General features: G+C 38.8%; 1 protein-coding gene across 1 annotated transcript; it reads right to left on the reverse strand.

Annotated features, from left to right (window-relative positions):
• Positions 1–13,969: 13,969 nt before the first annotated feature.
• On the reverse strand, positions 13,970–22,215 carry LOC142348104 (uncharacterized). Its single transcript, XM_075399269.1, has 2 exons — positions 16,305–22,215; positions 13,970–14,445 (listed from the first exon to the last, which is right to left on the reverse strand). The coding sequence occupies exons 1-2, from the start codon at positions 22,213–22,215 to the stop codon at positions 13,970–13,972; spliced, it is 6,387 nt and encodes a 2,128-aa protein (XP_075255384.1).
• Positions 22,216–23,318: the final 1,103 nt, after the last annotated feature.

Below are 23,318 nucleotides of genomic sequence, written 5' to 3' on the forward strand. Positions count from 1 at the left end.
TAGCTGTTATATCTTTTAGGTGCACAGTTTTCTGCTGTCGATTGTAACCATACATGCAATTATGCTTGCCCGGAGACCGAGCTGCATTTTTTCTCCGCTATGTTGTTGAAAGATTTGTAACCATATTTGCAACCAGAATTTTTGCCTTCACTTAAAAAAGGGGCTTGTAAAATATTTAAAACAGGCAAAAGCTCATTACTATGAAGACTTCGCATCACACGGAAGCTACTACAGCTTTGGTCATTTGAAAAACTCAATGAGCGGTCGGAACTAATACCGTTTCGATACTGTTTCGAAACATTATTTCTGATGCCGGAAATACTGTTTCGATAAACGGTTGCTTTCTTCCAAAAATGTCCTCCGATTATCTAAATGCAATAGTGAATTTTGAGTTGGACCCTTCGCGTAATTTTTTTTTGCTAAACAGCTGCTTTAGAATCTAATTCATATATCGTCAGTTCCGAGTCCAGATGAACTATTTAAGATTATTTTAACCTTTTCCATCTTCAACACAATGATACATGAAAGTTTGATCAACCAGAAGACATAAAAAGCAAAGATTTTTCTGAGAGCAGGGTCACATTTTATTTTTAAAATGAATGTGACAACAGGGTTGACATACAAAATTGATATGCGCAACCCAATCATATATTGCAGATTGTCAATCATTTTCGTTGTAGTACAGGTTTTCCTTGACAGAACAATTATCACAGACAAATTTAGCGCAAAAATTGCAACATAAAATCAGCAAGAGTGTTTCACACTGATTTGACACTTCGAGAATTGAACAGGATTTTATATTGGATTACAGAGCTTTTGAACCAAGGCCTTTTTTGGGACCGTTTTTGTAAAAGTATTTAGGGAGCATTTTTGTAAATGACCGTGGCCTTTTCACTGAAATACAGATGGATTGGATATAAGGCACAGTTACCTGAATCTAAGTTTGCTGAAAAATTTTTGAAAAAAAGATAAATTTGAACTGAAGCAAACGGTTAACAAATATTAGATATTGGATAGTACATAGGTTGAGCAATAATTTAAAGTTGATAAGTTAAGTGAAGAGATAGGTTAAGAGAATTTATAGTTGACGAGTCAAGTATGAGAGAGATTGAAATATGCATACAAAATAAAAAACAGCTCTATATGTAAACAACACAAATGAGGTACACTGAAACAACAAATGCATTTTAAATATTTGAACGGTTAGGACGTAAATGGTCCACAAAACATAACTTTATTTACTTTCTTCAGATACTGATTCATCCTCTTGTACTCTGCACCAGTCACCAAGTTATGGCTTAAAACTGTATGCATGTAACAATATATTCATTAGTTTTAAGTGATTGAAAACTTCTATTTAGTTGATATTTTAAGAAATACGCTGGGCACACTCTGAAATCAGTTTTAGAGCCAGAATCATATTAACGATGTACACTGTATTGTTCAATAGTGCTGATCAATAGTTTTGTAGTTTTTTAATATTTATAATAATCCTCCGTCATGCTTGTTTGGCAGATATAATTGCTAAAAATGATCGGTCCAGTCGCAGCCCTCCTTGCTGCAGCTCCAACACAAGGAGATTTCAAAATGAAAGGAAATGGTTCACGTTTGACACGCTTTCCTCACACTAGAAATAGTGGTTTCGATAATTTTCCGCAATTTTTTACCGGCAAAGTGGACACGTTGGCTCAACATTCATAAATGCGTGCTGGCGAAAGAAGCTGATCCACCGCGCATGAATGCACAGCTGACCAGCTGCATGCACAAACTAATCACTTCCTTTCATAATAGTTTAACATTTCTTTTTGTCCAAACAAAAGCGAGACTGGTCGTTACTACAGGTCATATCGATGCCCTTTTTTGCTAATACTCAAGACGAAATCAATCTAAAATTATTCCTTTTTAGCTCAAGTTAATGCACAGGAGCTTTCATTTGTAACTACAGGATTGAATGAAATAAACTGAGAAATGAATAAGGAAAACAGAGCTTAGCAATTCAAACCAAACATGAAAAAGACCGCTTCAAATTCTAAATTTTCTCCTCGTCGGGTTTTCTCAGGGACGCGCACATGACTTGTAAACATTCATGAATGCGTGCTGGTGAAAGAAGCTTATCAACCACTCTTTAATGCAGTGCTGACAAGCTACACGCAAAACGAATGCAAAATGGCTTCATATTTCATTTTGTCCAAACAGAAGGGAGACTGGTTGTTGCTACAGGTTAAATCGACGTCTTTTTTTAAATAATACTGAAGAGCAGAACAATCTGAAAGTAGATAAATAAATTTTTAGATATACCGCGAGTTGCCAATAAAATTTGCAAATATTGAGATAGCAGATTAGTTAATCATTCATTTAACTACCCGAACCTACTTCCAAGTTAAAATCAGTACTGAATCTTTTAAACTCCATCATGTTTTTTCCTCTTCCAAATTAACTGTTCGTGGCATATATTAGACATTTCATTATAAATTGCTGGACAAATAAAATCTTTTCTCGGTAATTCTTATGCCCAGCATGATTATTTTACGGTCAATTACCTGCGCATTATGCCTTTTAGTATTGGACACACTGATCTGACACTTCGAGAATTGAACAGGATTTTATGTTGGATTACAGAGCTCTGAACCAAGTCTTTTTTGGGACCGTTTTTGTAAAAGTATTTAGGGAGCATTTTTGTAAATGACCGTGGCCTTTTCACTGAAATACAGATGGATTGGATATAAGGCACAGTTACCTGAATCTAAGTTTGCTGAAAAATTTTTGAAAAAAAGATAAATTTGAACTGAAGCAAACGGTTAACAAATATTAGATATTGGATAGTACATAGGTTGAGCAATAATTTAAAGTTGATAAGTTAAGTGAAGAGATAGGTTAAGAGAATTTATAGTTGACGAGTCAAGTATGAGAGAGATTGAAATATGCATACAAAATAAAAAACAGCTCTATATGTAAACAACACAAATGAGGTACACTGAAACAACAAATGCATTTTAAATATTTGAACGGTTAGGACGTAAATGGTCCACAAAACATAACTTTATTTACTTTCTTCAGATACTGATTCATCCTCTTGTACTCTGCACCAGTCACCAAGTTATGGCTTAAAACTGTATGCATGTAACAATATATTCATTAGTTTTAAGTGATTGAAAACTTCTATTTAGTTGATATTTTAAGAAATACGCTGGGCACACTCTGAAATCAGTTTTAGAGCCAGAATCATATTAACGATGTACACTGTATTGTTCAATAGTGCTGATCAATAGTTTTGTAGTTTAATAATATTTTTAATAATCCTTCGTCATGCTTGTTTGGCAGATATAATTGCTAAAAGTGATCGTTCCATTCGCAGCCCTCCATTTTTTGCTAATATTCATTTAAAACTACATTGTTGAATGAACAAAGTAAGATTTGAATAAGAAGAACAGAGTTGAGAAATTGAAACCAATTAAAAAAGACCGTTTTAAACTGTAAATTTTTCCATCGTCTGGTTTTCTCAAGGACGCTCACATATTGTGCTCAACATTCATATGAATGCGCGCTGGCGAAAAAAGCTTAACCACTCTTTAATGCAGTACTGACAAGCTACATACACAAGCGAATTCAAAATGGCTTTATATATTTTGTCTAAACAGAAGGGAGACTTGTCGTTACTACAGGTTAAACCGACGTCTTTTTTAGATGATACTGAAGAGCGGAACAATCTGAAAGCAGATAAATGAATTTATAGATATACTGCGGGTTGCCAATCAAAAAGTGAAATAGCACATTGTTTAATCAATCATTTAACTAAGTAATATTGCTGATGGTTATAATAAAGAATTTTCAAATACAAAATTTCAATTTGGAAATAATATTTCGCTTTCATAATTTGAATCCCTTTTAAAAGTAATTTTTGACTTTGGAATGTTTTACGTTTTCTGCGTCATAACAGAAACATGGTCAAAATCACTAAAGCTGTAAAACAGCGTTTTTGGGAGAACAGTATTTTAATTAGTTTCATGTATTATTTTAATTAGTTTCAAATCCTTGACTTCATAAGATGAATTCAGATCACCAAAAGTGTAAAGATTCTCAGGCAGTGTTACAGTTTGAGAGAACTCAAGCATCAGAAACAAAGCACTTACGCATTCGGTAGAAGCTATGACAGAAACGGGTTGAACTTAACTCAATTTTTTATTGCGAAAAAACCACCATATGGATAACTGTTCCCGTGTGCAGTTTAAGTTGTGACAATGGAGATTGTTCACTTTAAACTTAAAGGAGCCAGCTCAAAAATAGATTTTACTGTTACTCCCCAACTGTAACTGTCTATATGACTTTTGAGCTTCAGCTCACCAGTGGTTATTGATGTACAAGTGTTTTTCTTCATTTTTGTCGTCGCGCAAACTGCCCATGTTGCTTCTTTACAGCCAGTTTAGCAGCTTAGCTAGATTTTGTCTTGGTGCCCATTGCTCGCAATAGCTGATAATGAGCTGGTTCAAAGGGCATCGCCGATAATGACAATGGACTCGAGACTTGGACTTGTTGCGATAGATGACTCAGACAAAATACGCGAGAATTTGTCAGCCAGCCCCTAAGCAATGACTACAGCTATTTTTCAGTTGCAAAGAATCCGAGTTCTACAGCTCAGTTGTAAAAGAGAGAAAACGTTTCGTCACAGTGTTCCAAAGAACCACAACACGTAAATCTAAATCAGTAGAGCAAAATTGATTGAAGCTCCTAAGTGTTCCAGGATTCCACTGCCGACAGAACACGCAATTGTCTATTCCTGTCTTTGAAAGGTAGTTTACACGTTGCAAGAGAACTGGACATTTTTTACTGTGCCAAATTTTTCCTTTTTGGCGATAAATATTAGCAACAGCTCTTTTGATCACACCGAGCAGAACTTTATGCAAATAGTCAATGATGAAGCAATCCGTTACTTTCGAGTATCTGCTCTAATGCAGACAGACCTAATAGGAAACCTGTAAATAAAATTGTGTTAGGAAAGATTATCGCTGACATTATTCACTTTGTCTTAGCGCTGACATATCGACCTTTATGGAGCCTTCTTTAGCATATCGACTAACACAAAAGACACATTGACTGAAATCTAAACAGAAAAGAGGCTCTCTACTCATTATTTTTTTTAGAAAAGTTATGAACATTATCAGTAAATGACAAATGACTAAAATCATTGTATCACATATTGTGTGACAGCAAAAATGTACCTCTTGAAGAAAAAATAGGAACAAATTAAGATCTATCGCACTCTTGTATCTTTTGCAATTTTTGACTCTAATTGACAACAGCTCGACACCGTGGTTTCTTTTCACCGCTATATCAGATTGCTAGAGTTAAGTTGTTAAATCGAAGTTTGTATTTTTGGATAAATTGAGTACCATAAGAAACACTGAATCCAATCTGTAGTGCTTTGAATGGTACGTTTAAACATCATCGTTACTGAGAACAAATTGGATAAGTTAAGCTTTTTTAGTGGTCAGGCCATGGATATCGTTCTGCAACTGGCCAACACAAGCCGTGAGAAAATCTAAATATTTTGACAATAAATGCACAGTCTGCTTTCTTAGCCTAAATGATAATAAAACCCCTCGGAAGTGCGTTTCCCAAACAAATTTGAATGTTGTCAATTATCAATTGCGATCTCTGATATAGTTTTTCTTAATCACTAGAGGAACTTTGAATTGCTGTGGGACTAATCTCGTGATCAGAGGAATCGGTATTATCCATTTGAAAATCTTCAACGGATGTTATTTGTGTCTAAAGACCAAACTGAATCAACTTGTTATTTTTCTGTCGGTTATTGAACGTGATTGCCTCTTAACAGATTCACTGCTGAGGTCAGACCCAGGCTCCATTTGAACTCTTCACGCGATATCTCGTTACTTTTCGTACTTTCCCGATGCTCACGTTTCGGCTTCCTAACTGTAACTTCTAGTTTTGAAGCCTCCAGAGATTCGAATTGCTCCAGTTTGGATTCTGAACCTCTTTCCCGAGCGCGTCCAAGTATTCATAGTTGTTTCGCTACCTTGGAACCCCTTAATGGGGTCGGGCATTTGCATTAATTTTTTTTGTCCTGATTCCTTGTCTTCAGGTGCACATCTTTCGCTGTTGATTGTAACTTTACATGCAATTAGGCTTACACGACGAGTTGATGAAAACGACTCAACACAGCGTCATTTTCTCTCTGGTATGATTTTGCATGATTTGTAACCATTTTTGTAACCAGAAGTTATTCCTTCCTTTAAAAAAAGGTGTTCCAAATACATTTAAACCAGGCGAGAGCTTATTACTACGAAAACTTCGGAAAAGCACAGAAGCTAGTACAGCCTCGGTCATTTAGAAAATTTAATGAGTGTTCGGAACTCCGATTGCTGTTACGTTAAACGTAGCTTTCTTCCATTACTGTCATCTGGTTATCTAAATGCAATAGTGTATTTTGAGTCGGATCGATTTCCATTAGAATCTAAATCATATTTCGTCAGTTCCGAGTCCAACTGAGCTAAATCTATCCAAGATCATTTTAGCATTTTTCTACTGAAAGAATGATACACGAAGTTTAGTCTACCAGCAGACATACAAGTGTAAGATTTATCTGAAAGCAAGGTTACAATTTACTTTTAAAATGAAATCGGAAAACGGGAGTGACATACACAATTGATATGCACAACCCAGACATATATAGCAGGTTGTGGAATATTTTCAGTGCATTTGTTGCAGTATAGGATTTTCATGACACAGCAGTTATCACAGACGAATTTAACGCACGAATTGGAACACAAAATCAGGCGCAGATGAGTGAACATAACTCAGTACCTGCTTCAGGGATTTTTTTCGTAACAATATCCAGAGACATCTGTTAGTCAAGCAAAAGTCTCATGTTCTGTTAAGCACAGCGTTTGAAATAAGGCTCTCCCCTTGCTATTGTTTTAACTTATTTCTGAACCAAGGCCTTATCTTTCTAGGAAACCTTCTCGACCGTTTTTCTTGTAAAAGACCGTGGCCTTTCCCCTGAAATTTAGATGTCAAGATATTGGGTCTCGGGAAAATGATAAATCTTAACAGTACTAAACGATTTCCAAATATTAGATTGTTTGGTACTATGTATTTCGTTGGCAGATATGGAAAAAAGTAGAAGAAAATGGGTCGATCTGAACAAAAAAGCGCAATTTTGATAGGCTGAGCGATAAGTTAAAATTGATAGGTTAAGTGAAAAGATAGAGGTAAAGAGAAGTTGACGAGTCAAGTATGAGAGGTTGAAATTTGCATAAAAAATAAAAAAGACACTTCTATATGTAAACAGCACAAACTGATATATAATGAAACAACTAAAGCGTGTTAGTTATAAGGACAGTTAGGACGTAGATGGTACACAAAACATAACGATGACGGATAACTCTTCAGCATCGTTGAAATGCTCTCCCTTTTCTTGACAAGTTAGGTTATGAGACAGGTTGAGATAATTTGTGATTGAAAAGTCCAGTCTGACAGCATGAAATGTGCATTCGTAAAAGAGAACAGCTTAACGTGTAAACAACAACTTTTATATAATGGAATATAGAATGTCGGGATATTTTGTGTTAAAGCACATTCACTCATTCGGAGTTTTTCAATGTGAGGAAGATAACGTTATAGAGAAGAGTTTGTTTGCAAAAAAAGAGAACTTCATATGATAAACAAAAATGATCACCATAATCAAATCAAAACTTCATAATAAAATCAACATCGTATAATCAAGACTTCGAGAGGCACCATAGGATTAGCGAAAAGTGTTATTTGAATCCAGTCCTCTGAGAGCTTTGAAAATTCTTCTTCGCTTTGATATTTCTGCAATGCTGGTGAATTGATCTACGACCTTCCTCCCATGCATCTGGAAACTTGCTCTTTTTTATATTATTAGCGTGCAATTTTTCAATTTTAAGTTTTTTTTAACTGGTTTTAGTGGTATATAATAACCTCTAATGACGCCATTTGAAGCCGGCCTTGTTAAATTTAGTTAACCTACCCCCTCCCTCCCCCCACTGAAGCAGGCTGCGAATGATTTGAGCTTCCAGTACTCGCTTAGGAGCAATTTTTGCCATTTGAGTCCGTTATGTTCTCATTTTTAACTGGGACGAAGTCTGAAAAGAAAGCAACTCGTTTTTTTTTATTATAGAAATGTTTCTGGGGAAATTTTAGTTGGAGGCGAATCGTAGTGATAATGTATTTCGCCCATATTTAATCTAATTTTGATGCGTTGATGAGTGGAAAAATCGGCTTACCAAACAATTAAGGTGTTTTCGGATCTATCCCCCCCCGCCTGTGTTTTTATGCACCCACTCACCAATTGTCTTTTGTTCTATATCACTGGAAAATGTACCACGTCAGACTGGGGGCGTAAAAATTATATGCCCTCGGAGCTGAAGTGGGCGAAACAGAATAGATTCATGTTTCCTTTTTGAATTAACCTAATTTGAAATAAACGAGCTGTTTACCAACTTATTTTCAGCCGTGGGGATCAAATCGAATTTACTGGCCTATCTTATTCAAATATCAATCGTTCGGTCGATCAGAACATTTTTTGCGGAGATTGTTTCCAATTGGATCACTTAAATTTTTTCGGAAGTAATGATATGATTTCTAACCTTTTTTGTTGCCTCTAAGCTAATCGAAAATTTAGTTGTTGGTGCTGTTATTTTCCTAATGAAGATTTTTCTGGGGTCTAAGTATTTCAGGGATTTGACGAATTAGGTGCAGACAGTTCAACTGCAACCTGTTCTTGGGACTTGAGGTAGATTTTCTCTTGGATTTAATTGATGCGCGATTATTACCGTGAAGGATTCGTTGCCAGACATTTGATGTTTTTGTTGTTGATATAATAGAGATGAAAACTATATTCTCAGTCATGTCCGCCTCTCGAAATTGAACCTAGGAAAGAGTTGAAAATTAAATTTCTAACAAAAAGGTTGATTCATTAAATTTCTTAAATGGTTGATTATTTGTTCGAAAAGTATGGAACTTATAATATTGTTTTCGGGAATGTTTTATGATTGTATTAATGCATGGACTGGAATGCAGTCCAGGGAGAACTCCGAATGAATGTCATGTAAGATCTTATAAGCTTATGACAGAATATTACCAGATAATGCATCGTCTTAAAGATTGTCTGGCAGAATCTTACTAGATAAACATTCGTTTTGAAGTAATCTTATAAAATAGCCGTCCGTATTAAAACTATTACAACATAATCTTCTATCTTCATGGTTGGCTGACTGTTCTGATGGCGTCTATTGATATCTTCAAGGGTTTTTTTGCAAAGCTCATATAATTGAGCGAGAAATTCATTGCTGGCATCTAATTTTGTGGCAATGCGTTCCATCATGTGGCCCAACTTATCTGACAGAATCTTACTACATAAACATCCATCTTACAAGAATCTTACAAGATATCCATTCGTCTTGAAGGAATTTTGCAAGATAACCGTTCGTCTTTAATAAAATTGTTCGAAATAACCGTTTGTCTATTAATCCTAGAAAATTTTTTCATCCGAAATGGGTACGATATCTATACCGAAGAACTTTATTTGGCAAAACATCAATAAAACATCGCAAAGTTTGAATTTATACATGTTTTTGCATCAACAGAAAGCAAAACTACGTCGGAAAATTTTTGATCTATGGCGTGAGAAAAAAGTCCATCAATCTTATATATTTAGTTTTGACTGACTGTTCTGATGGAGTCTATTGATCTCATCCATGGTTTTTTTTGTAAAGCTCATATTTTGAGCGAGAACATCATTGCTGGCGTTCCAATCTTGCAGCAATGCGTCCCATCAAGTGGCGAAACTTCTCTCAATTGTACTCTTTAGCAAAACTAAATACGAGCTCACAAAATGGGCAAAACAGGGATCTTTCTAGTCCCCTCAAGCACATTTCTGACTACTTAAGTGCAATTTTCAGGAGTCTCTTGTTACTGTTTCTTCCTACAAAGTTTTATACTTATAGACAGACTGTTGTACTAAAACTCACCTCTTCAGTACTAGTTCTTTGAGCCTCTGTTTTTTTTTGCCTGAGGGTTGCCCAGCATATTTTTTGCGTCTATTCTAAAAGCGTCTTATAAAGTCGCAATCAGCGTCGCGTTCGTCTGGTATTTGATCATCATCATCAAAAATTGCCGCAGTTTTTGCATCTTTGGTAGCTTTTTCTTGTTGGAACAAATCGGTCGTCATTAAGTTTAGGAACAGAAATATCCTTTTTTCAGACATCATTCTTTCTTTTGAGAAAGAACAGTAGTTCGGCAAAAATTTCCAGTCACGCTATTACATTCTTAGCCAATCCGGGGTGACAAATTTCTCCAATGGATATATTGTCTTTCTGAAATCAATTTTCAGAGGAAGCGGTCAATGTAATAAAAGGAATCCACTTGATCATGCTCTCTTTTAAGCCAATGGGCACTGTCTTCATAATTAGTTAATGGGTATTATATAATGTAAGCATTTCTGTAACATATTTTTAAGAATTTACCACGTTAAAGCATTTTTGAATATTCTCCCTGAATCTGATGAGAAAAGCATTTTGGTTCCTATTTGTACGTCTTCAGAAACAATTTGATAAACTGCAAGCTGTTCCAGGTTTTTTTAATATTTTTTTGAGTCAATTGAAAGTACGGTTTTTTTTAAGTTTGTTTTTAAAGAAAACGGCGAAGTTTTGGAGTTCACAATTTTGTTCCTGAAAAGCGAAGTGTTTTATAACTTATTAAACTTAACTGTATTTCCAATTTTTCCTCAAAGAACCTAGCTGTGCTCTTTTTTTCTATTTTAATACGAGTGTCTGTTAGACGGACAAAAACAGCTTTTTGATAGTGAAAATTCGTTTTCTGTATCATAATTGTTTTTCATTGCTGTCCATAAGTTCAGCGACAGGTGACTTTGACTGCGGTCTCTTTATGTGCATTTTTTCTCGTCTACTCCTGGGAAAATGATGGCTTTTTATGCTAAAAAAACAATAAATTTCGGGCATTTTTTCAAGAATCTTACGAGATAACTGTTTGTCTTACAAGATCATTAAGATAAACATTTTTTGGCAAGAATCTGGTAAAATGTAACAAGATTAGCATTCAGTCTCGCCGCCGGGTGAATCTGGACTTTGTTGATCTTTCGGTCTTTTTGTTAAATGGAATTTTTTCTTCGCTTTTTAGTAAGTAACCCATCAAGGCCCATTGGGAAATAGCTGTTTGTTTTAACAGCTTGAATAGTGATTTATCCATTCTTTGCTGGATAAAATGTACGGAGCAACTTTACTCAAGTTTTTTGTATGTTCAAAATGGTGTTTTAGGTGAATTGATAGGCAATTGAATTTAGATAGAAATGTAAAAAATCGAATCCTGTGTAGGCTTGTTTAACTTAATTTTTTGCGCTTTTTTGTCTTTGTTCCAAATAACGTTTAGATGAGTTTCAGAGGTCACGAGTCGCCCTTTCATATTGTTGTGATGAATGCTTTTTGTTTCTTTTCTTATTTCTTTTCACTTTTGTGTATACGCTCCTTTTGCAAGGTTCTGCTGAATCGAACAACTTCCTTGACATTACTTTCATATCAAAACAGCGCTTAGCAATAGAAAATTACAGCATGTTCTTCGTACAGATCATTGTTCTGATCATGTCCGACTTTGCAATTTATAGTCTGTAACTTGCGCGTCATATGAGTCATTACACTTTGCATAGCTTTTACTTAGTCTGTGTTTAATATGACCTCAAGCTTAACAGCACAAAATGCCGCCTGTATTTTATCTTGGCAGAGATAATTACCAGACTTAATCTTAACTGAACATAATTACCCGCGCTAATGTTTGCTCAAGTGGCTTCTAGCATCGTTCTGTTATATCTCAGGTATGGCTTCTAGCATCGTTCTGTTGCTGTTTACTTATCTGTCTAAAACACCAAATCATGCTCGCGGAAAACAGTAAATGAAAAGAACATTAATTAAAATTGATCCAAATATGATCAAATAATTAATTAATTAATTAATTAATTCAAATAGCTAGTTTGTTCAGTTAGTTTTCGTTCTGAATGCTTTCTGTTCTGAATGCTTTCTGTTCTGAATGCTTTCTGTTCTGAATGCTTTCTGTTCTGAATGGTTCGTTCAGGGTAGTTGAGTTCGTTGAGGTAGTTGAGTTCGTTCAGGTAGTTGAGTTCGAATGGGTAATTCAGTTTGTTCCTAATGGGGCTTTCTGTTTCTGTTCCCGAGAAGCAGGTATGACGTCCCATTGCCGCGCCACCTTTCCTGACCTGCCGAAGGTGGTTCTGGACTTTCCCCGAATAGGTGTCAAAGTGAACAAATGTTGTGAACTTCACTGTCAATGCAGGAAAATACAATTTGCGCAAAGAATAAACTGAGAAACAGTTGAGTTGAGACATCGAGAGTGTTTCCCAATGAAAGATCTAACATACATCTGAAACGCATATAAAAAGGCAGAAACTGGACATATAATTAATAAGTACTGACAAAGAGGGTAAATTGCCTGGTAAATTCAAGAATCGATTTATAAAGTGATGTATGGATCTTTTTTGAATGTATGGTTCTATAAACTTACTTAGCTTTAACAGTGTGTTTAAACATGTATAAATGGCTGGTGCCAAACAAAGCTGGGTGGGGGGGGGGCTAACAGAAAAGATCCCAACCAAGATGCAGAATGATGTCTGATATTCCTATAAGCAGATAGATCTGCGGATTTTTAGGCGCTTAGTGTTTACGAATAGGTCTTTATTGGGGAATCTTCTTTGGATCTTTTCCGTTTGTCCCCCCCCCCCTCCCAGCTTAGTGGGTGCATATTATTTGCACCCCCCAGAAGCACGTGCCATACTTTTACTTAATGATTTGCTATGAAACGCATATAAACCGGCAGAAACTGGACATATGATTAATAAGTACAGGCAAAGAGATTGAGGCATTAAGAACAGCTAGAACACATGAAACAAACAGGAACAGCTAGAAAAATGAAACAGGAACATGGAGACAGGAAACATCTCAATTCATTCGACATCATATTAAATATTAAATATTGAATATTGAATATGTCAACTATCAAATTTTAACGTTGCTAGGCAATGTTACAAAATTCCTTGAATGCAGAAAGCATTTACACGGCCAAATGATGGTACCCGTGTCCATTTTTAAAAATGATATGGACAGTTGTCAAAGTCCTCACGCCTGACAACTTTTGTACTTTTTAATAAAATTCCCAATTGATTTCAAAAGAACATGTTGATTTTTTGAGACAATTTCCATAGGAAGATCTTCGCGTCGCATATGTCCGGCGAACTGAACTTCAGTCGGCCAAATTACGTCACGAACCTCTTTAATTTCTTTGCAAATGTAGTGCATTGATTTTTATAGGGCGTCGTTGTCACCAACGATAACAAAAACGTGTGTGTAATTGGACGCTTTTTCGCTCAAGCTCATTAAATGGTCACAAGATCGGCCTCCTTCCCCGTCATAGACAGGTCTGTAAAAACATTTTTGGTAAAAAAATAAAATGTTTTTTTTTGAAAAAAAACAATAACTATAGTTTTGTAGTAGTTCGTCGGCTTTTAAGTACCATTTCGCAGCTCGTAGATTGGAGTCACCAATGACCAAAATGCGCACCTAGAAAAAAATTACCTCAAAACCCACTTATCTTAGTGGTTACGACTTGTTTTTTTACGACAGCACAAAATGCCGCCTGTCTTTTATCTTGGCAGAGATAATTACCGCAGAGATAATTACTTGGCAGAGATAATTACTTGGCAGAGACACACACAGACACACGCACACACATTGGTATGCACGAAATGGTAACACGAAAGCTAAGAACAACTTTGTCGTTGGTATGCACGAAATGGTAACAGAAGGTAATCCAGTAAACAAACTATAAACCAAGTAAAACAACAAAGTAAAAAGTAAAACAAGGTATCATTCACACAATAAACAGAAGACTGAATTAATGGAACTTAATTTAATGGAACAACTGAAGAATCCGACGTCTTGAACTTCGACGCATCCGACTTTGACCTTGTTGACTCCGACGACTTCGGCTCCGACTCCCACTTCGATTTCAACCTGATAGTGTTATGCATTTTTTCCTGATGTCTCTTGAGATGGGATCTATAGATTGTTCTAATTGGGCAAAGGTCGCATTTCGTCGGCTTAATGTTACGCTGGTGAACACTTGCTACATGCCTTGCAGTGATGTACTGCGCACATGACTCATACTCGCAATAACTGCACTCATATCGTTTCCCCTTGCGTTCATTCACGACTACGTTACTCGGTGCCCGTCTTTTGCGCATCATAAGATCGCCCCTTTCATCATCAATATCAAGTTCCTTTCTGATTGTCACAATACCATGACATGTTTTTAATTCGGGTTCGGCAATGATAAGCAGCAGTTCTTTCGCACTCAAGTCTGGATTGATGTAATTCAATTCTGTTCCATTTCAATAAACAAATTCAATCAAGTGAAGTCTCTAAACAGTCAACAAATAAAACAAGTTTCAATCAAATCTGAAATACACAACATATGAAGACCATTGAGTCTACTATTCAAACACTGGAAAAAGATAAACATAAATAGACTGATTAACACTGGGATTGACACCCCACGGGCTTCATACATTGGTGCATTCACATCTTTCAGGTGGAAACGGCGGAGGTCGGAAGTCGGTGGAGGTCGGCGGAAGTCGTTGGAGGTCAGCGGAGTCGCTGGAGGTCGGCCTACAATCGGTGGAGGTCGATGTGCGAGTTAATTGTGGTGTAGTTTGTAGAAGTTAAGCTAGAGTAGCTCAGGTATGGCCATGTTGAAAAATTCATGCATGACATCAATCATTCGAAATTTTCAAAGTTTGCTATGTACAGTCTGTTAGTTCTTTTGCATGTAGTTCTTTGTATGTACAGTCTGTGATATGAAACATCTGTGCAGTGTTAACCAAAAATGTAACTGATGCTGCGAAGAAAAAGGACAGACTGGGATGTTGCCTAATCGAGTCTGTGCAGACTGGCAAAAGGTTTCAAACTTCTATTTGCCTAGTTCAGTACTGGTTAAAATTGAAAGTTAATTGTACAGCGCTGAAACATACTGCGACCAAAGTCCGGGTTAACCAGTCACTTAGTGCAGTTGTTAGTATTTCTTACTACTGGGCTGCGGATCCTGGATAGAAAACCCATCTATGTCGCCCTGTGATGTGCTATGGCAGTGCTCTAACTATTTGCATAGAGTAGACAACTGAGTTATAGGTGCAATCACCTTAATAAAGGTTTTTCTAGATCAATTATTGCTTTGCTAAGTGCTATTCCGAGCGGAAGTATGGTATAAAGCCTATTTCCGAAGATTTTTTGTTTTCTGCACTAAGATTTTTCCAAAAATTTTATGTAAGTAGTAGGCAGGGATAAACAATGAACATCCATGTATTGGAGACATGCTATAAATAATTTTGCAGAATTATCGTATGTTTCTGATCTTTTATCAATTAATTGAAGTCTAGCGTAGTCAAACCGCTCATCCAAATACTTCAACATCATTGAAAAAAACTTCAGAAAATTTGACTATTCAAAGCCATGCCGGCTAGAGACTTGAACTTTAGGAATTTGATGCTTGCGGAAAATGAGCCCTGTTTTCATTTTTGCAGGAGAGAGATAATATGTAGAGTTTGTTTATGAATAAGAATGTTGTTGTGATGTTTCTCTCGGATTTTGTCAAGTTTGGGTTCGAAATAACTTACCTGACTGAAGAAGTAATCGACAATTTTGCTCCATAATTTGGATATTTTCTTACTTTCAAAGCCTGTTTATGCTCTTCGGCCTAAGTCTTGCATACCAAGACAACTTTTCATTAATATTTGTATTTCTGAAAGTCGCAACTATGGTAGCAAATCAAGCTCTATAAATACATCATAATTCGCGCCATTGGCACACAAGTTATGGTCAAAAACGGGAAATCCCTTACTATAAATAATATTGAAAGTGAACGTCAACCACTTCTGACTTCTTCAATAAAATCAACATATAAAAAGCTTCAACGAAAATAGGTTGGGGGAATGAAAATCATGAAATGAAAGGGTTTTGGAGGACGAAAGTGTAGGTGGGGGGAGGAAAATGAGGGTGTGGGGGGAGATAAAATATAAAGGAACTTGGTTCCTTTACACTCCCGGCAACAAAAGCAAGCATTTGATATGAAAATGTAAACACAATAAAGCAAAAAGTTTTCATTCCGACATTGAGTTTTGTGTGTGTGTGTGTGTGAGTGTGTGTGTGTTTCGATGAACTTGTTTCAGTGACCCTCCGGCGCACCTGACGATTGTGGGAACACACGGCTTAGGGTTACTGCTGGTCTTTGTACCATTCCTGTAGCCGTCTGGATGTCGAAACTCCTGGCTATCCCGTCTGAACCTCTGTGTGCTTTCACAATCTTCCCAAGAGGCCAGATGCCTCTGGGTGTGAACTCCTTGAGCACCCACACAATGTCACCTTCATCCAGCTCATCATGTGATCTTTGCCACTTCGTTCTCTTGTTGAGCTCAGGAACATATTCCTTCAGCAACCTGCTCCAGTAGTGATCAAGTAGTGTCTGCGTCAACTTGAAGTCCTTAGTGGAGAACCGCTGGTTGCTGTTCACAAGAGGTTTGAAACACATGTGAGGTCGGCGAAGGAGGAAGTGATTCGGAGTAAGTGGTCCCTCATCTGAGATGCTGCAGCCCACATGAGTTAATGGCCTGGAGTTCAAAATTGCCTCGGCCTCTGCCACAACTGTCTGGAAAACTGAGAGTGTTAGTTTCCGACTGCCCAGCACTATTAGTAGACTCCTCTTCGCGGTCTGTATCAGCCTCTCCCAGACTCCTCCGAAGTGTGGTGCCAATGGAGGGTTGAAAGTCCACTGAATGTTCTGTTGAGCCAATTGCAGTCTGATGTACTCATTGTCTGGCTTGTAGCTTCTCTGGAACTTTAACTTCATTGCTTGGTTGGCTCCAATGAAGTTTTTGCCATTGTCACTCACAATGAGGTCAGGGTATCCACGTCGTGAGACAAATCTGCGGATTGTCATGAGAAGACAATCAGTTGAGAGGTCATTGCATACTTCTAGGTGGACAGCTCTGGTGACCAGGCATGTGAACAAGCAGACGTAGTGCATCTGGGTGCCCTCTCTCTTGTCCTCAATGTAGAAAGGTCCAAACATGTCCATTCCTGTGTTGACGAAAGGGTACTGCTTGTTTGCATCTGGAAATCTGAATTCAGGAAGATCGGCCATCTTGGGTCTCACATTGTCTGCCCTCCATCGTCTGCAAATGAAACAGTATTTCCCCAGACTTCGCAGCACTTTTCTCAATCCAATCATCAAGAAAGTCTGTTGCAGGTGAGCCTTCACATGTTCCACACCCTGATGGCCACAGTCATGGTGCGCCTTTTCAATCAACAGTCTTGCAATTTTGCTCCTGCTATGGAGAAGAAGCGGATGTTTTGCATTGTAGGTTAGAGGTGCCTTGTTGAGTCTTCCTCCTACCCTCAAGAGTCCGTCTTCATCTAGAAAGGGTGTGAAGGGCATCAGCTTGTCTCCTTTCTCAAGATTGCCTCCCTTCAACAGTGCAGAAATTGTTCCCGAGAACAACTCGTTTTGGGACATTTTGATGAGGTAGTTCCTTGCCCTGTTCTCATCTGATGCAAAAGTGTTAGTGTTGGATGTCTCAGGTGATTCGTTTTGTCTTCTAGTTCGAACTTTTGCCCTGAAGCGTCTTATTGCCTGGAACACCATTCTAGTAGAGTTGAGCAGTCGACTCCATGTTGAAAATTTGTCAACCTCAATGACCGGCGTCTGAAGTTGTGTCGCTTGTGTGGCGCATATGTGGGGATCACTGTCCTCGGCAAAATTCCAAGAGTCTTGAGGTTTGCTCAGAAAGTCCGGTGGTTGGAGCCACAGCTTTGGTATGTCTGATGGGGTGAGGCCTCGTGTTCCATGGTCAGCGGGATTCATCTTTCCAGGGATGTGTCTCCAATTCTCTTGGTTGGAATTCTCGTGAATTTTGGTTAATCTGTTGGCAATGTACATTTTCTGTCTTTGCTTGGATTGGATCCAACCAAGTGTAGCGGTGCTGTCTGTCCAAAAGTGTTTTGAACTTATTGTAGTTGTCATCTCGCTCTCACAGAACCCAGCTAGCTCTGCTCCAAGTGTTGCAGCTTCCAACTCCAGTTTTGGAATGCTCAACTGCTTGATCGGTGCCACTTTTGTTTTACTGATCACATATCGGGATGTGGAAGATCCATCGGCGTTCGTTGTCCTCACATAAACTATGGCAGCAATTGCACTCATTGAGGCATCAGTGAACGTGTGAAGTTGATGGGTTCCATTGGTGTTGGGAATCAAGCATCTGGGAATTTCAATTGGAGTCATGTTGTCGAACTCATCCATCCACTCCTGTAGTTCCTGTTGGTAGCATTCTGACACAGGTTGATCCCAGTTTCTTCCCTCTTTAATGATTCTTTGGAGGCTGCATCTAATTCTGATGGCAAAGGGTGATATCAGTCCGATTGGATCGAACAGAGAAGCTGCCATTGAGAGAACCTTTCTTTGGGTCATCTGTTGTCCTGTGTAGAGAAACTTCGGTTTTGCAAACATCATTTTGTCAGTTTTGGGGTCCCACGTCTGACCAAGGATTCTTTGGGCTTTCATTTCCGCCTTGTCTTCTTCCAGTAGGTTTTCTAATGCGGCTGGTCTGTTGCTCAAGAACTTCGTCAGATTGAATCCTCCTGTATGTAAAACAGTTTTGATCTCCTCTGCACTTCTGCGGGCCTCCTCTTCAGAAGGGTAGGTCTGCATGAAATCATCCATGTAGAACTGCTGCATGATTGATGTGTAGGCCTCTGGATGTTCTTGTTTGTGGTCATTTGCACACTTCTGCAGAACAAATATCGCACAAGAAGGTGAGCATGTGGCTCCAAAAATGAGTCGATTGTATTTGAAGATCTTTTCATTGCCATCCTCTGTCCAGAGAAAACGGAGATAGTCTTGGTCTTTTGGTTGGATGCCAATCTGCATGAACATTGCCTCGATGTCCGCTGTGATTGCCACTGAGTACTGTCTGAAGCGGAGAAGAAGGCCATGCAGGTTGCAGAGTAGATCCGGCCCTGTCAGCAATGCATCATTGAGTGAGAGTCCCTTATATTTGGAAGCAGCGTTTGTGACTCTGCGGATTTTGTCTGGTTTCTGTTTGTTGATCACTGGGTGATGGGGAAGGTACCAGACAGAGTGTCTGCAACTGGGGTCTGCAGTTGTGATGTAGTTTTTATCCAAATCTTTTTTGATTGTTTCCTCATAGCGGTCTCTCAAGTTTGTGTCCCTCTCCAACCTCTGCTGCAGAGCGTGCCACTGAACTTTGGCCATGAAGTAGTTGTTAGGTAGTGTGATGTCTTTCTTCCATGGAAGTCCAATCTGGTATCTGTCACCAATGTGTCTTATGGTATCATTGAGGATGGAAACCGCCTCCTTGTCATCTGAAGACTGTCCCTTTGAAGAACACTGATTGAAGTTCACTGCTTCAATTGTCCAGAAGAGCTGGAGAAGATCTTCATCTGGATCGTCTTGCCGTCTCTTGATATGATTGAAAAGTGTTATGTTTGTGCTGTTTGACTGTCCGACCCTCTTCTGTGTGTACCTCTGAGGAATGGGCCCTGTCAGTGTCCAGCCAAGCAGAGTGTTGACTCCGTATGGTGTACCAGTGGGTCCCGTTGTGAACTGTCTGGGAACTGTTGCTGTGAATGCGTCTGCTCCAATCAGTATTCCGATCCGGTTGTCCCTGATTGTTGGAAATCTTATGCTCTGGAGGTGAGAATGGTCACTGCAGATCTCATTCAACATTTCAATTTGAACTATTGGCATGCAAAACTCGTCCATTGCTGTTGCGTACACAGGGATTCTGATCACAGGACAACTGCTGTACAAAGCTCCTATGCCGATCATGACATCTGCTGTTTTGACTGAGTGTTCACCATGAAGTGAAGCTAGTGGTAGGGTTATGTCTTTTGGTTGTTGAACTTGAAGTGCATCAGCAACCTTCTGTGTTATTTGAGTATTGTCACTGCCACTGTCCAGCAATGCGTAGGTTTCAATGCAAAGATCTCTGTTGAAAAGTGTTACTGGTATTGCCTGCAACTGAATCTGCGGTCTGATCCAAGAAGTCTCCTGCTGGTTGCTGCAGGTGTAGTTTTGTTGCGGAGTAGTTGCCTGCTGTTGAGCCACAGTGCGTTGATTGCTACTCTGCTGTCTGTTGTTGTTGTCGTTCTGCGTGTTCATCGGCTGAGGGTGAAAACCATTTTTGTTCCAGTTGCCCCTGTGTGAAGTACTGCTGTTAGATCCACCATGTCTGTTTTGAGTTCCACTCTGTTGGTTGTAGTTTGAACTCGTCTGCTGCCTTTGGTTTTCATTGTTAAAGTTACGTCCATAGTTTGACTGGTTTTGGTTGGTTTGGGGTCTGAAGTTATTTTGTGAGTTTTGGTTCCAGTTGCCATTTGGTTGTGCATATTGTTGCATCTGCCTTGCATCTGTCCTATGGAGTGTTGAGTGATGGAAGCCATTGCATCTGTCCACAAGGCACCTTGTTTTTGATTGACAGAGACCCTTTTCATGACCTCTTAGACAGTTAGGGCAGAGATTGAACCTTCTCACACAACACTGTCGGTCATACACTGTTTTTTCCAAGTATTCGGGACATCGACCAAGGTTGTGGTTTTGTGAGCAGAGTTGACATGACACATCTGGTGGCCCCCTTCTAGAAGAACTGTTCACTCTGGTTCTCTGGTTCCGTTGTGGGGAGATGTCCTCACACGCCTCTGCGTAGGAGTCAATCCAATCAGCAAAGTGGGTAAGGTTAGGTTGCAGCAAGGCTTGGCTTCTTGTGTGTTGATTCCATCTGATTATCATGGTAGCGTTCAGTTTGTCTCTGGCCATTCTCAGGACGGCTGAAGACTTGAGGTCAGCTTCAAAGTTGTGAAGCCTGAATGTTTGTACCAGTCTCCTCAAGAAGGATGAAAAGCTGACAAAAGTGTTTGGTTCGTCCAGTCTGGGTTTCGGCCACTTCTCCAATTGATCTAGGTATGCAGCGACAATATGCTGTGGTTTGCCAAACTTTCTGGTCAGTTCAGCGATAGCTTCATGGTAGTAGTCCCCATTGTATGAGTATCCACTTATGGAATCTCTTGCCTTATGTGTTACAGAGTTTTGGAGGTATGTCATTTTTTGAGCGTCTGAGAGGCCACTGTTGTTGTGAATGGTGGCTTTGAAGAAGCTGAACCACTGGTGCCATTTCAAAGGATCACCTGTGAAATTATCAATTGATATCTTGGGCAAACTCATTGTGTTCTGTATCATCAGTGCCTGGTGTTGCATCCAGTCTGGTGGAGAACTCGGGAAACTCGGGAAGCCATTGTATAGGTTGTTGTTAGAGCCGTTGTTATAGTGTACTTCATGCCCGGTACAACTGTTCAGTGGTTGTTGATTTTGTGGTGTGTACCTATGGCTCATGGTAGGACCAGCTTGGCTATTGATGTGAAAAGAAAGTGGTTGTTGCAAACGCCCAGCTCTATCCTCACTCTCATGTTGGTTCTGTCCTCGAACATGGTTCTCTTCTCTCGATCGAATTGAATTTTGCCAGCCCTCATCTATTCTCAAGGCCCCTGTGAGAAATTCTCTGTTCCTTCCTCTCTCTTCAATGTTAAAAACGGGTTGAGAATTATCAGGGTCTTCTGAGTCGGACGAGTCAGCTTTGTTTGTTTCCTGATTGTTGCGGCTTGCCAACTGATGTTTCATTTGTTTCATTGCTCTATTGCGTAAAGGGTACTGTTTTCTCAGTAGATTAGGGGAAGGCGCTGCTGATGTGTTGAAAGCAGATTCAGTGTCACTTGCATCCGTTCTGTGTGCTTTAGCTCTCTGTTTGCATTTCAGCATGGTTATGTTTCTTTCAGCAGATTCATTAGCAAGTGTTGTCAACTCTTCACTTGTTAGCTGTAGCTTCATGAGTTCACTGCAACTTCTGTCCAACTGCTCTTTTTGAGACCTCAAAAGTTCCAAAGTTTCACGTAGTATGCTTAGACCTTCGTTACTATTGCTTTGTTCTTCGAAGAGGTCTTTTACTGCGTTCCACTCTATCACTTTCAGCTGAAGTTGTTGCTTGAGGCTGTTCTTTGCTGTTGATGATGCTTTGGACTTGTTTGGCATGTTGATTGTGTTAGAAGACTTTTCTTATTGTACAAAGTTTATACTGCACTGTTACTGCACTATGTTTCCTTGTAACAGCCCTATTCTAGTTTTTGTTAAGTTAAACCTATTATTTAAATGAGGCTGTTGCTTACTGTGCTTAGCTAATGCTTTTGTTTAATGTTTGATTGCTATGTTTATGCTTGTCGCTATCACTAAGTGATGTTTGATACAGATATGATGCTAATCAGAAGTTGCATAGAAAACTTTTCCACTAATCAGTGAAATTCTTACAAACTTAGATAAATTAGATGTTTGTCTGGTTGCCTATTTGATTCTCGAGCGCGACAGAAGGAACCCTAACCTGTGGTGGTTAACTTTCGACTATTGTGTGTGTCTACTGACACTGGTGGGGGGATAACTTCACGTTCCTATAAACCTTAAGGTAGCAAGGGCATACCAGGCCTTGCAACTAATCCTAAGTTAATGTGTGTGTTGGTGGTGCTTTAAATTTCACCTAGAGGAGGACCTACTCCTTTCAAAACTAATGCGGAAAGATACTATATTGATCCAACGATAACTAGTCGCCTATTAAAATCCAGCCTTTGAAATGAAGACATTCAAATCCGCAAGCAAGACCAGCCCATCTGTCGTGAATAGGCATCCCACGCAAGCATCCTTTTCAGGAGAACTCTCATCTCAGTCTTCACTTCTAGGGCCAGATTAAAAATCAGTTGGATCATTTGTGATTGTGATGTTTTTGATTAAAAAGTGTGAAGTTATCAAAACCAGAGTTTAAAATGTGCTAAGTGTCAAATGTCTAAGTTCCCCCCTATGAAATCAAAAATTCCCCAGTCTGCGTCGAGCAAGTTTCAAAGGTCCTTTTTTGACCCTAGGATACGCCAGAAATGTTTATGCTCTTCGGCCTAAGTCTTGCATACCAAGACAACTTTTCATTAATATTTGTATTTCTGAAAGTCGCAACTATGGTAGCAAATCAAGCTCTATAAATACATCATAATTCGCGCCATTGGCACACAAGTTATGGTCAAAAACGGGAAATCCCTTACTATAAATAATATTGAAAGTGAACGTCAACCACTTCTGACTTCTTCAATAAAATC

Source organism: Convolutriloba macropyga, chromosome 10 (assembly GCF_964194025.1).
Source record: "Convolutriloba macropyga chromosome 10, txConMacr16.3, whole genome shotgun sequence".
Classification (NCBI taxonomy): domain Eukaryota; kingdom Metazoa; phylum Xenacoelomorpha; order Acoela; family Convolutidae; genus Convolutriloba; species Convolutriloba macropyga.